Source organism: Tenrec ecaudatus, chromosome 14 (assembly GCF_050624435.1).
Source record: "Tenrec ecaudatus isolate mTenEca1 chromosome 14, mTenEca1.hap1, whole genome shotgun sequence".
NCBI classification, from domain to species: domain Eukaryota; kingdom Metazoa; phylum Chordata; class Mammalia; order Afrosoricida; family Tenrecidae; genus Tenrec; species Tenrec ecaudatus.
In genome coordinates this window covers 89,113,221-89,128,081 of record NC_134543.1, presented here as the reverse complement: position 1 = coordinate 89,128,081, position 14,861 = coordinate 89,113,221, and the positions used below count along the sequence as shown (strand labels likewise).

The following is a 14,861-nucleotide window of genomic DNA, read 5'->3' as shown; positions in this document are numbered from 1 at the left end:
TTTCTTTTATGATTGTGAGTTTGGCTTCATATTTTTCTCCTACCCTGTCCAGGACCCTATTGTGATACTCTCTAGCTCTTCTGGTCCCGGGGCCTTGGCAGTTAAGCACTTTTGTAAATAGGTAAACAGGCCTATTTGCAAGGCATGCATTCTCTCTCTTGTATTTGGGCTTTGTGACTCATAATTCACATCTTGGTGGCCTCTTTTACTTGTGACCCTATACCCTCCTGAGTTTGCCCGCGGAGTTTCTTATTCGGTCACTTTTTTAGAATCTATCTTCCCTAAATGGGTTAATTCTCTTATCTTTCCTGCTTTTCTAAATAACTCATCATGTCTACCCCTATACCTATATGAGACATTTACTTTTCTAAGTCTTAAAAATGGATATAAAGATATTGGGAGTCCTGCTAATTAATGATTATAGAAATGACTTGGTTATATTGAAGGATGTTCAAGTTATAAAATTCACTGTCACTTAAGTACTTAACATAGTTAAATGATTTATAAAAAACCTTTAAACTTACAGAAATATGAGCTATTACTATGAAATAATGACACCTACTATAAAACAGAATTATTCATCCCAAGAAGTAAAAAGATCTTCAACAGTTTCTGTATAATATAATTTGGGGCAATAGAATACAAAACAGAGGAATGTGCATTGCTTTGCAATGGAAGCTATCTTATCTTTGGCCTAGTTTTCTGACAACTGTCAAATTTCCAGGCAGTTTGCCAAACTCAATGCCATTTCCCTGAAATCAGAGTTTGTCCTTGTTTTTTCTTTCAGGTAGCACGAGAGCCATCACTACAAACCGAGGCAATGGATGGGTTGAACCATTCTGTGGTGTCTGAGTTTGTGTTTCTGGGACTGTCCAGTTCCTGGGGGATCCAGCTTCTCCTTTTTCTCTTCTCCTCCATGTTGTACGTGGCAAGCCTGACGGGAAACCTCCTCATTGTGCTCACTGTGACCTTGGACTCTCGTTTGCAATCTCCGCTGTACTTTCTGCTGGCCAACCTCTCCATCATTGACCTGATATTTTGTTCAACCACAGCTCCTAAGATGCTTTATGACCTTTTCAGAGAACACAAAACCATCTCTTTTGGAGGCTGTATAGTTCAGATCTTCTTTATCCATGCAGTCGGAGGCACGGAAATGGTGCTGCTCATCGCCATGGCCTTCGACCGGTACGTGGCCATATGTAAGCCCCTCCACTACCTGACCATCATGAGTCCACGAAGGTGCATTGCATTTTTATTTGTCTCCTGGATTATTGGCCTTATTCATTCAGTGACACAGTTGGTTTTTGTTGTAGACTTACCTTTCTGCGGCCCTAATGAATTGGATAGCTTTTTTTGTGACCTTCCTCGATTTATCCAACTGGCTTGCATGGAGACTTACACATTGGGATTCATGGTTACTGCCAATAGTGGATTTATTTCTGTGGCTTCTTTTTTAATGCTGACTATCTCTTACATCTTTATTTTGGTGACTGTACAGAAAAAATCTTCAGGTGGTATAGCCAAGGCCCTCTCTACTCTGTCAGCTCACGTCACTGTGGTGGTTTTATTTTTTGGGCCATTGATCTTTTTCTATATGTGGCCATTCCCGACTTCCCAGTTGGATAAGTTCCTTGCCCTCTTCGACGCAGTAATCACTCCTTTTCTAAATCCGCTCATCTATACCTTTAGGAATAAAGAGATGAAGGTTGCAATGAAGAGACTCTGCACTCAGTTTGTGAATTATAGTAAACTTGCTTAAATAGAAATAAAGCCTTCTTGATCTGATAGTCTGCTCTATTTCACTTCTAAAAACGATTGATGGTCTTGTAAGAGAAGAAAGCAATCTTCTTTCAGGGTACTGAGCCACAGACATAGTGATACTCATAGCTATGACCATTGACAGATACATATCCAAGTCTCTCTACTGCCTGAACAACAGAAGCCCACAATATGCATTTTGATATTGACTACTTCCAGGATGATTGGCTTCAACCACTCAGTGGTCAAAAAGGCTGTTTGGCAGACTTGCCCTTCTGGGGCCTTACTCTACCTGCACATTAATTTTACTTGCACAGAGACCAGTAGAGTTGAATTCATGGTTACAGCCAGAAGTGGGCTTATCCTCGTAGGTTCCTTCTCTATACTGATCATTTCATTTATACTTGCATCATTCCGGTCACTGTTCAGAAACACTCAAGTGTTTTATCCAAGGCCCTCAGCTCTTGTCACTGTGGTGGTTTTATTCTTTGGGCTTCTCCTCATCACTCGTGGACAAGCTTTGTGCTATAACCTTGCAGTTCTCAGTCTTTGCCAATCTAGTCATCAACACGTGTATGTACAACAACAAGAGGGCAGCAATGAAGACATTTTTCTATCAGCTTGTGAGTTCCAAGAATTAAAGACTTAAAAAAAGTAGTCTACACTCTGTTTGAAAAAAATAATTGTGCAATATTTAAAGCCCTATTAATTTTGAATTAAGTTTCATGCTGGCTTCTACCATGTTGCTGTATAGCTGTGTTAGTGTAATAATTATTATATACACTATTATAATAAGTAAGAATCTCCATATCAAGCCAAATGGAGATTAGGGAAGGGTGGGTCCACAGATAATCAAAGGAGGTAAGAACCTTCCCTTGGAAACAACAGAACAAAGAGGAACCTTTCTCCAAGCGCTGACCCCTCAATTCAGACTTTTTGCCTCCTCAACTGTGGGAGAGTACATTTCTGTTTATTAAACCAGTCACTTTTGGCATTTCTGTTATCATAGCACTTGATAACTAAGATAGCATCTGTGTTTCAGATGCTCTGCTCATTTGATTTTTGTTTTTCCAATTTTAGATATATCCTGGGTGTTTTACACATATGATTTTATTTGATAAGGAATCTTTGTGGCACAGAGATTATAGAGTTTGACTGAAATGTTGGTAGCTTTAACCCACCAGCCTCTCTGCACAGGATAGTCTGTTTCTGTAAAAATTTACAGCCTTAGAATCCCTATGGGGCAGTTCCACCTATCCTATATATTGGAATTGACTCAACGGTATCAGATTTTTCTTCATATTTATAATTATACTTATTATATTACATTTTAATCTTTATAAATATTTTCCTTAAGAAATGATTTTATTCTCCTTACAATAGTAAAATTTCATACAAAAGCTGATTTTCAACTTAAGCCACCACTTCAATTATTTTATTTCTCAAATATAAGTTAGTGTGGCAGAGCAGGCTGCACTTTGAAGGCCTAGCATGTTTTTAAGACATGAAAACCAAGCCTATTGCCATCAGTTGCATCAAACTCACAGCGACCCTCTAGGACAGCACTGAACTCCCTCCCACACTCCAAGCTGATCCACTTTCTGCCTCCGGATGTTCATCTAGTCTAGATATTTGTTGAAATGGAATCATGTAATATTTGTTTCTGATTTAGTTCACTTAATGTTTTCCAGGTTCATCCATCTTGTGGCATTGAGGAAGTGTGTATCTCATCAGATATTGAGATAATCTGAAAGCCATCGAAAGAAAACAATGGTTTATAGGTGCACACATTTAGATGTAGAAACTTCCTCTTCAAATTTAAATTAGGAACAAATAAAAGAGCGCAGATCAGATTTATATATAAAGGGGGTTCAATATAGGATAAAATGAAATGACTAATCAGTGAGAAAAGAATTGTGACACGGTATTGAGAGTAGCTCATGGAGCACACACACACACACACACACACACACACAAAGTAATGTCATGTGTGTAGGCAAATCATAGAATGATTAAAGGTGTAAGTGTGAAACAATAAAGTAAATAGAAAACAAAGACCATATCCTTGTGATGGAAGAGCTTCTTAAATGAAAAGTTTTCAGGATCAGGAAAACAACCAATGAACCAAGCAAACAAACAGATTGGGTGAAGGTATTTCTAGGGAAAACTGGCACATAGTTCAGAATATAAAAGCTAATAGGAGAAATGGAAATGGGAAATGAGTAAGAATAATTAACAAGGGATTTACAAGACAGAAAATGCAAAGATGAATAGGTATGTGAAAAGATGTTCAATTTTATTAGCTGCTATGGAAATAAAGGTTAAAACAAAAGGAGATATTGCTTTAAAGCTATTAGAGTTGGAAGATTAGAAAGCTAGATGTTGCTACAAGTTAGCAAAACCCGAGGATTCAGGAATTGTTTGCAGCACGATGGATTTCAGCTTTCTTAGAGTGTAGCATGACAATAGTTAGTTCAGTGTGTGGTGATTTTCAGGGGACCTGCATGAGAATATGCATTGCAGTATTGCTTTTAGTACAGGGTAGGTGTGACTTCAAAATATGAAACTGCGCTGAATAGACATCGACCTATCAGAACAAATGGTGGCCATGGAGCTGACATAGGTTCCTGGAGAACTCTGCTATTTCAGGTGTTAGCCTTTTAGTAGCTAATTCACCGTGATGGATAGAAAGCTCAAGGTACTTGTGGCAAAGGTTATACATTTCATTATCTATTTATTGAAATTTCCCATTAACTACTTGAAGTTCTATCCTACTTTCCAAGTTGTAAATATTTCAGAAATTTAACAACCAATATAATTACAGTGGTGTAACCAAGTGTTAGCATTATTTAGATAGAAGAAGTTGGCAGATATTAGAAGCAGGATCATTCAATACTTGTACAATCATATGTGGTTGCCCTGAAAAAATTTGGAGATAATTTAGATGTGAATTATTAAGGGACTGAACAGTCAAAAGTGGTGCAACAATAGACTAGATGTGCACACTGCAACGTGGGCCAGGGAAGAAAAGGAAGTATAATGGAAATGTTTGGACACTGATTATGGAAGCAATTGTACAATTCTGTTTGATGTGATTGAACTATGGAGTGACATGACATATGTATTTACTTCCAAGTTGCAACAAATTGAAAAAAGAAAAGAAAAAAAGAAAGAAATAGAAAAGAAAAAGAGCATCAATTCAGGAATGGGTTTTGGTCTCCCATTAAATCCTAGCTTCAACGTAAGAACAATTTGTTCTTACATCAGGCCATGCTTGATACTTGCCCTCAGGAAGGGAACACAGAAGATATAGGTGCTATAGCAAAATGTGGCAAATAAGTTAAACGGCGCCCAGCTATCAGATAAAATAGTATCTGGGGTCTTAAAGGCTTATTTCTAAACAAGTGGTCATGTAAGTGAGATGTCAACTAAGTCCACATGGAAGAAGCACATCAACATTATCACTGATAGATTGGAATCCATATAATCATCATAAAAGCCTAAATTGTGAGAATCTGGTGTGCAGAAGGTGATGGATGACAGTGGGAGCCAAGTCTCTTTTATGGAACTACTCAGGCCATAAGCCTCCAGAGGAGGAACTATAGGAAATAAGCCCCTATCCAGAAGGATGGGAGGAAAGTGGTCACTAAACAGAGTGCTCGGGAGAGAGGAGTACAGAAAAGCAAAGGCATACATATGACCTGAACCATTAAAACTTTGTCAGCAGGCCTCCCTGTGATGAGGGCTGGACCTGATCTGGTTTCCAAAATTTTCTGTATTCTTGGTTTGTATTGTTTTGTTCAATTTATCTTTGTTCATTTTAGAGTGTATCTCAGAGGTCACCTCTTGAAGCTGTGTTTTATGCTTTTCCATTTTTCAATATGAAACCCAGATTGATGAACCTACAGGGACAGCAAGTAGAATAAGGGTTTCTGGGGCATGGGGGTAACAGTGGGGCGGGGGATGGGGTAAAAGGGAGACAATGTCAAGGAGTCCATGTATAGAAAGAATGTTTGGAAATCGAATTGTGGTGGCAATTATACAATTCTACTTGGTGTGATTGAAATATGGAATGATATGATATATATTAAATCCCAACTAATTAAAAAAGTATAATGAGATATGTAACTACATTTTATATGTGCACACAGGTAAAACAATAATGCATGTTTTATAATAACATGTACATAGTAGCATATCCATTAAAATAGGTCAGCGTTTGCCTGTGGGAGTGTGGAATAGAGATACAAAGATAAGCAAGTAAAGCAACAGAGTTCAGTTACTATTGATAATGTGCCATGGATTGGTGAACAGTAACGCATCAATCCTCTGAGGTTAAAAGGTAGCAAGAAACAAGTCCCATTACTTCTTCATTGTACTTTGAAGCAAATCTCTTCATCCATGATATTTCTGCCTCCAAATCACACAGCAAGGACCGTGTAATTATTTTCACAATTGAATTCTTTGGTTAAGTTCAGCAAATAGAGGTCAGGCTCCCTCGGTTGCAGGAAATGATCAACTGCATTATAAGAAACAAATATGAGTTATAAATTTATTATTTATACTGGTAACATTGTCAACTTAAAGATAGATCTTGGCGTTACTTCAGTTGCCTATTTCATGTATGCCAGGAGGAAATTTGTCTTTATACAGATGTTCCGTATGATTTGCATGAATTTCTTAGAAAATGATTATTATGAAACCATTTATCATGATCTCATGATTATTCAGGACATCAAGACAAGATTATAAAATGGCAAATGATGATAAAACAGCAAAAAAAGGAGGCAGAGACTGATCTTCTTAAAGATTCCATTGTCATATCCCCTCCAAGACCCATGACCACCATTTGGCCTTTGTTGTTTCAATCACATCAAATATATTTTTAGGAGACAATTTGCTTGGCTAATTGAATTAGATTTGGCAGCCCCAGGCCACCAGTCACACATTTTTGGGTTGCTAGCCCTCAGGGGATGATTAATTATTTTTTCCATTTATGGAAATAGTTTGTACACATCTGTGTGCTTGAGGTAATGCTGAATAGTCACAGGGCAATAAGGGAATGGAACTGACAATAAGAGGAGGACATTAAACTAGATCGATTTCAAGGACAAGAAAGACTGGGTAATCGTTTGCTTTTTGCACAAATGAGTTAAACTTTGGCATGGGTACAGGAAGGATCAAAGAGGCAGTGGTGAGAAGATACCGAACACAGCAGGAGCACACATATGAATATTCTTGGATAGAGAACACGAGAATGAACTTTATTTTTTAACTAGAACTTGAAATATCTCAGAGACCCAAGGTGCAACTGAAGATTCATTGCCATCCGGAGTGCACCCCTTGCCTTGTTTCAGGCCAGGACTAGGATGCAGACTGTGTTGATAATAGTACTCAGGGGTCTTTAGGGAGCTTTGTTATCACGGAAAGTAAAAGTCAATGTGCTGTTGTCTTCATAGCAATCCAGCTGTTTTCCTTCTACCTTTAGAAAAGTGCTTAGATAGATCTTTAGCTAAGATCGCCAAGAGAGAAAAAGAACATAGTTCATTAAGTGCCAGTGAGTATTACAATTTTAAACAATAAAATCGCAATTTTGTGAAATTGAGATGGAAAAGGACTATTGAAAACTTGCTTAGAAAAAAAAAAAGAATTCCAGGGATTAACCTCCCACTAAAATAATGAGGTTCAGGAGGAAATTAAATGGGGCAATGGAGATACAATGTCAGAAATGAAATGTTCAGTGGGCAACAGCCAGCCATCAATCCTCCCTATTCTTGTTTTTGAAACTTAATTGGCATTTCTTTTTAGGTCCTTATAATGAGATGTTTATTGTTGACATGGGTGTGGTTTGTTAAGACTGACAAAGATAAAGGGGGTCGAGATGGATCCTGCAAGGAAAGGCTGAAGACACAGATGGGACTGGAATTTTAGGAGGTAGACAAGTGATCCTCATTCACTCTTACGAAGTTCAAGGATATTGACTATTTGTCAGAGAGAGTTGCTGACCATCTTTCTTGTATCCACAGAAGAAGAGGTACATGGACATGGACTTAATAGAACAAATGAGAGAGTGGACTTAATAGAACAAATGGGAGATTTCCTTTGTGTAAGGAAGCACTATCAGACAGTTACTAAAAATGAGGGTTCTCAGGAAAGAAATAAATTTTCACACCATGTAAACAGAGGGGGAACTTACGTATTCTGGATGGAAAAAAGGAACTGAATCTCAACACATTTTTAGATCACTTGCAACTCAATGATTTTATTATTTGAGGATAATAAACATCTATCTCTTGTGAAAAAAAGGGAGTGAAACTACAACAAATCTGTTCCAATTCCATTTTCACATATATCAACATATTTAAATGACTTCATCAAAATTTGAAGAATCTAGGGTCTGTAAATGATGGTTATTATCCATGCCAGTCATTCTGATTTTTGAGAATAATAGCTAGACCAGAACCAGGGACAACAGCTTTAGAAGACTATGTTCTCTGTCTTTGGACAGTCTGAGATGCTTCAAACTGATTAAGGACTCCTAACTCAGTGCCTAAAGGCCAGTCTGAGATTACTACCTGAAACCATTGGAAAGATACTCAAGAAAGGTGAAGTCCTGTCAGCTGGAGCTAGGTAAGTTTCCAGAGAAGCTGACAATTTTTGTTCAAATTCCTTTCTCTTTCTTAGCTTTTAACATAGCTTCTAAAAACAGTTAGATGCATTTCTGGGTGATTCAAATGGGTAACATACTCCTATGCCAACGGAATGCTTGGAGGTTCGAGTCTTCCGATAGGTGTCTTGGAAGACAGGCCTGACCAAACGTACTTCTGAAACAAGATATCCATGAACATTTGATGGAGTACAGTTCTCTGACACACACAGGGTCTTTGGGAGCTGGAATCACCTCAATGGCAGGTGTACCTTTGTTTAAAAGAGGAAGGGACATTTTGTCTTTGTTCTCATTTGCCATCTCCCCTCCACCCTACCGCCCCATTTCTCAGCATTAGCTTTCGTTCCTGGAGTTTGCTCTTCTTCTGGAGAGCCTGTCTCTTTTTCTCTGCCAGCCAGCAACCAATCCAAGATCGTCCTCTTTGGGAAATGACTCAGCTTTAAAAGATAGCACTTATTTCTTCATCATCAAAATATTCATTCATAAGATCTCAGGTAAGGAAAACCATCTGATAGCTTGTATTGCCTTAATAAACCACCTTTTTCTTTGAAAAAAATGTAAGCAAAACCATGACATGTAATAAGCTAACCTAAGTGCTAGGTGCTAGCAGGAAATACTTTGGGGACTGAGGGTTTGTAGACTGTTGATCTAATATGCTCCCACCCACAGCCCCCTCTTCTCGCTGTATAGCATTAACGTTCATTCCTCTTCTAAGACATCATCTTAGTCTCTGGGTACAGATGAAACGCTATTGCCTTCTCTTCCTTTTTCTCATCTTGCTACAAAATTTCATTCTGAATTTTATAATTTATTTGACTTCTTTTTCTTTATGTCTACCTCACCCTCTACCTAGGTTTTAGCACCATCTCTTCAATTACACTATCCTCACAAATATATGCTTTTTCAGAATGACCCAGGACATTCTGTTCTATTTTAGCTAAAACTTTTCTTTGTTAATGCATTAATAGTCAAGTTTACCACCATTTTATTTTGCTATTCTGATTCATCATTTTTTGTTGTTAAAATTTCAATTTGGAGGGAGTGTTACTTTTATTCTTATTTTATTGTACATCATTGTTATTTTTACTTCGTAGAATAAGGCCTTAAACATTTTGGTTAGAAGCATTTTTTTTTCTCTAGTGATCCTTAGGTTTTTATTTTGCCTTAATTTTCTTCCCTTTCCTGAAGAAATTTTGAGTTGTTAGTTCATAGTTTGTGACATAGAAGTTTGGTTATAAATCATAAAATTGTTTATGTAATTCTTAAAGTTGTTCCCCAATCTAGAATGTTCCATGTAATATCCTATCTTATTAATTTGTTTCACATGAATGTAAGGAATTACTACTAGATTGTTAGCCTTTCCAAGATTAATATCTATATTTTTAAATCTTTACGCTATCATTAAGGTGTATCACAGTGCTGAGCAGCTTATAGATGCTTCATAAGCAGTTACTGAATAAATGAATATGCTTTACAAGCCAATGAATCTTCTCAGCAATGTGTTTTCATTTCTTTTCTGCCCACATAAAGAATTATGATACATAAAACCTTCCTCTGAGTGTTTTATAATATGTTTGGGTAGATGAAGCCAATGCATACTTAACATAAGGCTTCTAAAAATGAAATATGTAATTGAAACTATAAATGGCAATGAAAAATTACATGAATAACAATGAGTACAAGGAAGAAGACAATGTTCTAAGATGGATTGTGGTAAAGACTGTACAATTCTTCTTGATATGATCGAACTATTTAATTGTATGATATGTGGATAGGTTGCCATTAAAACTGTTAAAAAAAGAAAACATTTGAGAATTCAGATAGAAGTAGATATCAATATACTGAAGAGCAGCTTCTGGAAAAGGAAGCCAACGAGGAGGAGCAGAGTGTCTGAGACTTCCCAGGCGCTTGATGAACAGTAGATTGATGAACAGTAGAATTTCTCCGTGTTCTTCTTCTTTTTTACAGGAAACCATGAACGTAGACTCCACAGAGGCATCCATATATTTTTAACGTTGGAATAGTGAGTGCCTGGCATTCTGGGAACTAAAAAGATTAAAAAAATTTATGAGCAAAAATAATTCAGAGACTCCTACAGAAGTCAGTTACAGAGGTGACCTTACTACTTGCCCGGTAATGCATTTGTTGGCTGATTCTAATAGTTTCCTGCTTATTGATGGGCATTAGTTGTTCAGGCTTTGTTCTACATGTAGCTGTAATGAGAAATTATTTGTGGACTTTCAAAACAATCTCTTTGTACAGAAAATGAATGATGAGCTAACTCTCGTCTACTCTAAGGAACCCAAGTTGCACAGTGCTTATGCCTTAGGCTGCTGACTTCAGCAGTTCGCAACCACCAGGTGCTCCACATGAGAGAGATGATTATTTACGGGTAAAGTGAAAAAGTTAAGATGTTTCAGCAGTAACAGGAAACAAATAAATCTCTCTAGTGCAAAGAATGGTGGAGCCCTGGTGACATGGTGGGTCCCGTGTTGGGTTGCAACTGCAAGGTCAACAACTTGAAACCACCAGCCACTCCGAGGGAGAAAGGTAAGGCTTTCTATTCCTATAAAGTGTTACAGTGTCTGAAACCCAAAGGGGAAGTTTTACTCCGTTCTATCTGGTCACTAGGAGTCCAAATTTACAACATGGCAGTGAGTTAAAATTTTTTATTAATGCAAAGAACTCTCATTGAGAGTCAGGGCTCTTTCGTCCTAGTATAAAATTTTTTTTTTATCATAGATAACGAGCAAGTCACTTCTTCTATCTCTTCTTTTATAACTCATTTCGTTTGTAAAGCATAGATGTAGACTAGATCAGGAGCACTCCACTGGACAGTAAACTCCTGATGCTCATCTCTGCCATTATTCTTTCCTAAGGAATTGTCATTTTGCCTGTTTTTGTTTTTTTTTCCATGCTGGGCTCCGGTTATCATTCTTTAGTCCTTTTCAGAGACTTTGAAAACTGTGAGGTTGCTCATATGAATCACTGAAATCACTTCCATTCACATGAAATCATAGCTGAAAGTATTTGAAGATGACCCCATCAGACAAGTAGAACACACTGGCAGGACGAGGAAACGTTCGTATCATTTTAGAAGCAAACAGAAGGGTGCTAAGTCTAGAATTGATTTAGTAGAAGTAGTGTTGAAGACCATGATGCTATCTAGGAATCAACCGACACCTCTAGACCGAAGTTTAGTGCTTACGTAATTCATTGACTGTGTGAACTAACACCCCGCTCCCCCGGCATGAACTGGGAGCTCTCTTTCTGGAACATGTGTACTTGTCAAAGTCATTTGCTCTCATTTTCTCCCTATCCTTTAGGAAGCCTGAAAACGCATCCTGGTGTCCGAGGCAATGAATGCAACGAACCATTCTGTGGTATCAGAGTTCCTATTCCTGGGACTCACGAATTCATGGGCAATCCAGCTGCTCCTTCTAGTTTTTGCCACCTTGTTCTACTTCGTAACCATCACGGGGAACCTCCTTATTGTCTTCACTGTAACATTGGACGCTAACCTGCACTCCCCCATGTATTTCCTCCTGGCTAACCTCTCCGTCATTGATATGGTATTTTGCTCAATTACAGCCCCTAAAATGATCTATGATATTTTCAAGAAACACAAAGCCATCTCCTTTGCGGGCTGCATTTCCCAGATCTTCTTCAGTCATGCTGTTGGGGGCGCGGAGATGGTGCTGCTGATCGCCATGGCCTTTGACAGGTATGTGGCCATCTGTAAGCCTCTCCACTACCTGACCATCATGAACCCACAGCTGTGTCTATTTTTTTTAGTTATTTCCTGGATCATTGGCCTTATCCACTCAGTGGTCCAACTGGTTTTTGTGGTTGATTTGCCCTTTTGTGGTCCGAATGTATTGGACAGTTTTTATTGTGACCTTCCCCGGCTCCTCAGACTTGCCTGCGCAGACACCCAAGACCTGGAGCTCATGGTCACCATCAACAGTGGACTGATTTCTGTGGGCTCTTTCATTTTATTGGTCATTTCCTACATCTTCATTCTGGACACTGTTTGGAAACATCCTTCTGGTGGCTCGGCCAAGGCCCTTTCCACTCTGTCAGCTCATGTCACTGTAGTGGTCTTATTCTTTGGGCCATTGATGTTTTTCTACACATGGCCTTCCCCCACGTCCCACTTGGATAAGTATCTAGCTATATTTGACGCAGTTATCACACCTTTTCTGAATCCAGTCATCTACACCCTCAGGAACAAAGAGATGAAAGCGGCAATGAAGAGACTGTGCAGTTGGCTTGTGCATTACAGAAAGATATCATAAATTGATTGACAATAAAGACATAGATGTATAGATTTTCCCTCATGCTAATGGCAGGAACATTATATTAATTTCAGGAAATGCTAAAGGATTTCCCAGCCCACTGCCTTTGAGCTGATTCTGATTCATAGTAATTTTACAGGGTTTTCAATATTGTACATCTCTATGAAGGCAGGCTGCCTCGTCTTTCTCCCATAGAGTAGTTGGTGCATTTAAACCACTGACCGAACATTAGCAACCAAATATTTAACCAACTGTATTACCGGGCTCCCACTTAAAATGTAAATCATGGTATATGCTTACATATCTGTTATTTATTAAATTGTGATATCTATTTTACCATTAAATTACAAAGATGCTATTCTTTGGTGGTACATCAAAGAGATACAAACAACATGCAATATAATTGAGGAAACGATAATGTTTTACCTTTTTCCTACATTGGGGAGATCATGCTATTGGTACCTAAATATGGATTTACATTACTCTTTATCTGTTTACTACCCACAGGGAGTCACTATCAGTCAGCATTGACTCTGTAGCAGTGAGTTGAATTTTTAAAAAAAATTTACTAATTAATTAGCTTAATTTTATTTATTTATTTTTGTTTCTTTGTTTGTTTGTCTTCCATTGCCTCAGTATCTACATATTTTGGCTCTTTATCAGATTCCTCTACCAGGAAGTCTGGGAAATTGTTAATCAATTCTGAAAAATTGTATAACTCGAAACTACAATGTATTCCTAATACCCTTTGTCTTGACCCCCTCCAGTTACACACCCTACAATTCAGGAATTGAGAGGTGAGTGTAATTTGCTCTCGGGCCCAAAGCTAGCTATCATCAGAGACAATCAGACTCTGAAAACAAGGTCTACTTGCCAGGCCAGTGCCGTTTCCTCTTCAAATCTATTTTGTGTTCTGAATTTCTGCTTATAGTCCACCCTTCCAGGCATTAAAAAAAAAAAAGTAGCCTAAGGCTCATTTGCTAGCCTGCTGACTCTCCTGTATTTTCCCATTGTTTAAGCTTGCATTTTCCACAATAGTTTACTAGCCCAAAGCCACCGAATTAAAAAATTTGGTCCCTGCTGGTCGGTGTGTGCAGTTGTGATTGGACGTAAAAAGTCACCCCACCACTCATGGTTTGTTGCTTTGTAAACGGGAGTTTGAGTAGCGCTTGGGACTGAGAGACCTTGAGCGGTGGCTGACTCCTGGTCCCTGGCGTGGTTGGTTCTGATCGACTTGGAAACTGTGTACATTAAAAATTTTTTTTTTAAATTACTTTATTTGTAACATAGTAGGGACTACAGTGGATATTTTTCTCAAGTGGCAAATGAGGCAAAAGATAACATGTCTCTCTGATTCCTAATGAGAACTCGAAACCATCTGTCTTTCGGAGGATTCAATTTCTTTTTTTTGTTCCGCAAGGATTCAATTTCTTACGACGTCTGTGATACTGCCCAGGAGGATACCAAAGGTGCTTCGTAGTAAAGACCATTTTGCTAAATCGTTCTGTCCTAGGTCCTTGCTGAAGGGGCTGATCTTTCACTCCCACTCTGGTTTTCAGCACATGATTATGTGTTTCTTCACTGTTCTGTAGAGGATCTGGCCGAGGGGTAGGTTTTGTATGTTCGTATGGAACGTCCACCGAAGGGCGGTAGCATTCTATCGTCTTGTCATCTGACGGCACAGCAAGAGCCACCTTGTAGTCGTCTGGAGGCGGTGTCGATTGATGGCAAACACGGTACAGAACTCCATTTCGAATCGATCAGGAAAGTTTCAGACAGTTCTGTTTGACCGTGCCCAGGTGACTGCTGCTACTGCCGTGGGGGACCGAGATGCGAGTATCAGGCGGCACGGCAACGGATGTGATGAAGTGAAACGGAAGCATCTGCTTCCAGGCGCGTCTATTTTCATCCCTGCTTGACTGGGCCTCCCTGTGAAACCGCCACCTTGTCTCTGGCGGGTACATTTAAGGCCTAGTGTCGACTCTCTTTTGAAAATAGATATCCGCTCATTTGCATTTCTTCCCGCTCTGTAAGTTATTAGCTTTTCACTCTTCTTCCTAAATTCTTTTCTACCATACGCTTTCTTTCTTTCTTAATCAGAGTCAATACTCATTGCAGCAGAAGAGGACTCACATGGG

The 14,861-nt window shown here is 38.7% G+C and overlaps 2 protein-coding genes and 1 pseudogene across 2 annotated transcripts; 2 read left to right on the top strand and 1 right to left on the bottom strand.

Annotated features, from left to right (window-relative positions):
- The first annotated feature begins 814 nt into the window (after positions 1 to 814).
- LOC142425583 (olfactory receptor 4F6-like) lies at positions 815 to 1,759 on the top strand. Its single transcript, XM_075530852.1, has one exon. It carries the CDS (start codon positions 821 to 823, stop codon positions 1,757 to 1,759), a length of 939 nt encoding a protein of 312 aa, XP_075386967.1. The 5' UTR covers positions 815 to 820.
- Positions 1,760 to 11,775: 10,016 nt separating this feature from the next.
- LOC142425580 (olfactory receptor 4F15-like) lies at positions 11,776 to 12,723 on the top strand. The gene has a single exon (XM_075530848.1). It carries the CDS (start codon positions 11,785 to 11,787, stop codon positions 12,721 to 12,723), a length of 939 nt encoding a protein of 312 aa, XP_075386963.1. The 5' UTR covers positions 11,776 to 11,784.
- A 1,394-nt stretch (positions 12,724 to 14,117) lies between these two features.
- LOC142426706 (large ribosomal subunit protein mL42 pseudogene) lies at positions 14,118 to 14,632 on the bottom strand (annotated as a pseudogene).
- Between the last annotated feature and the right edge of the window lie 229 nt (positions 14,633 to 14,861).

Excerpts from the sequence above, each read along its gene's own strand:
- LOC142425580 (XM_075530848.1), top strand. The coding sequence starts at position 11,785 with ATGAATGCAACGAACCATTCTGTGGTATCAGAGTTCCTATTCCTGGGA.
- LOC142425583 (XM_075530852.1), top strand. The coding sequence starts at position 821 with ATGGATGGGTTGAACCATTCTGTGGTGTCTGAGTTTGTGTTTCTGGGA.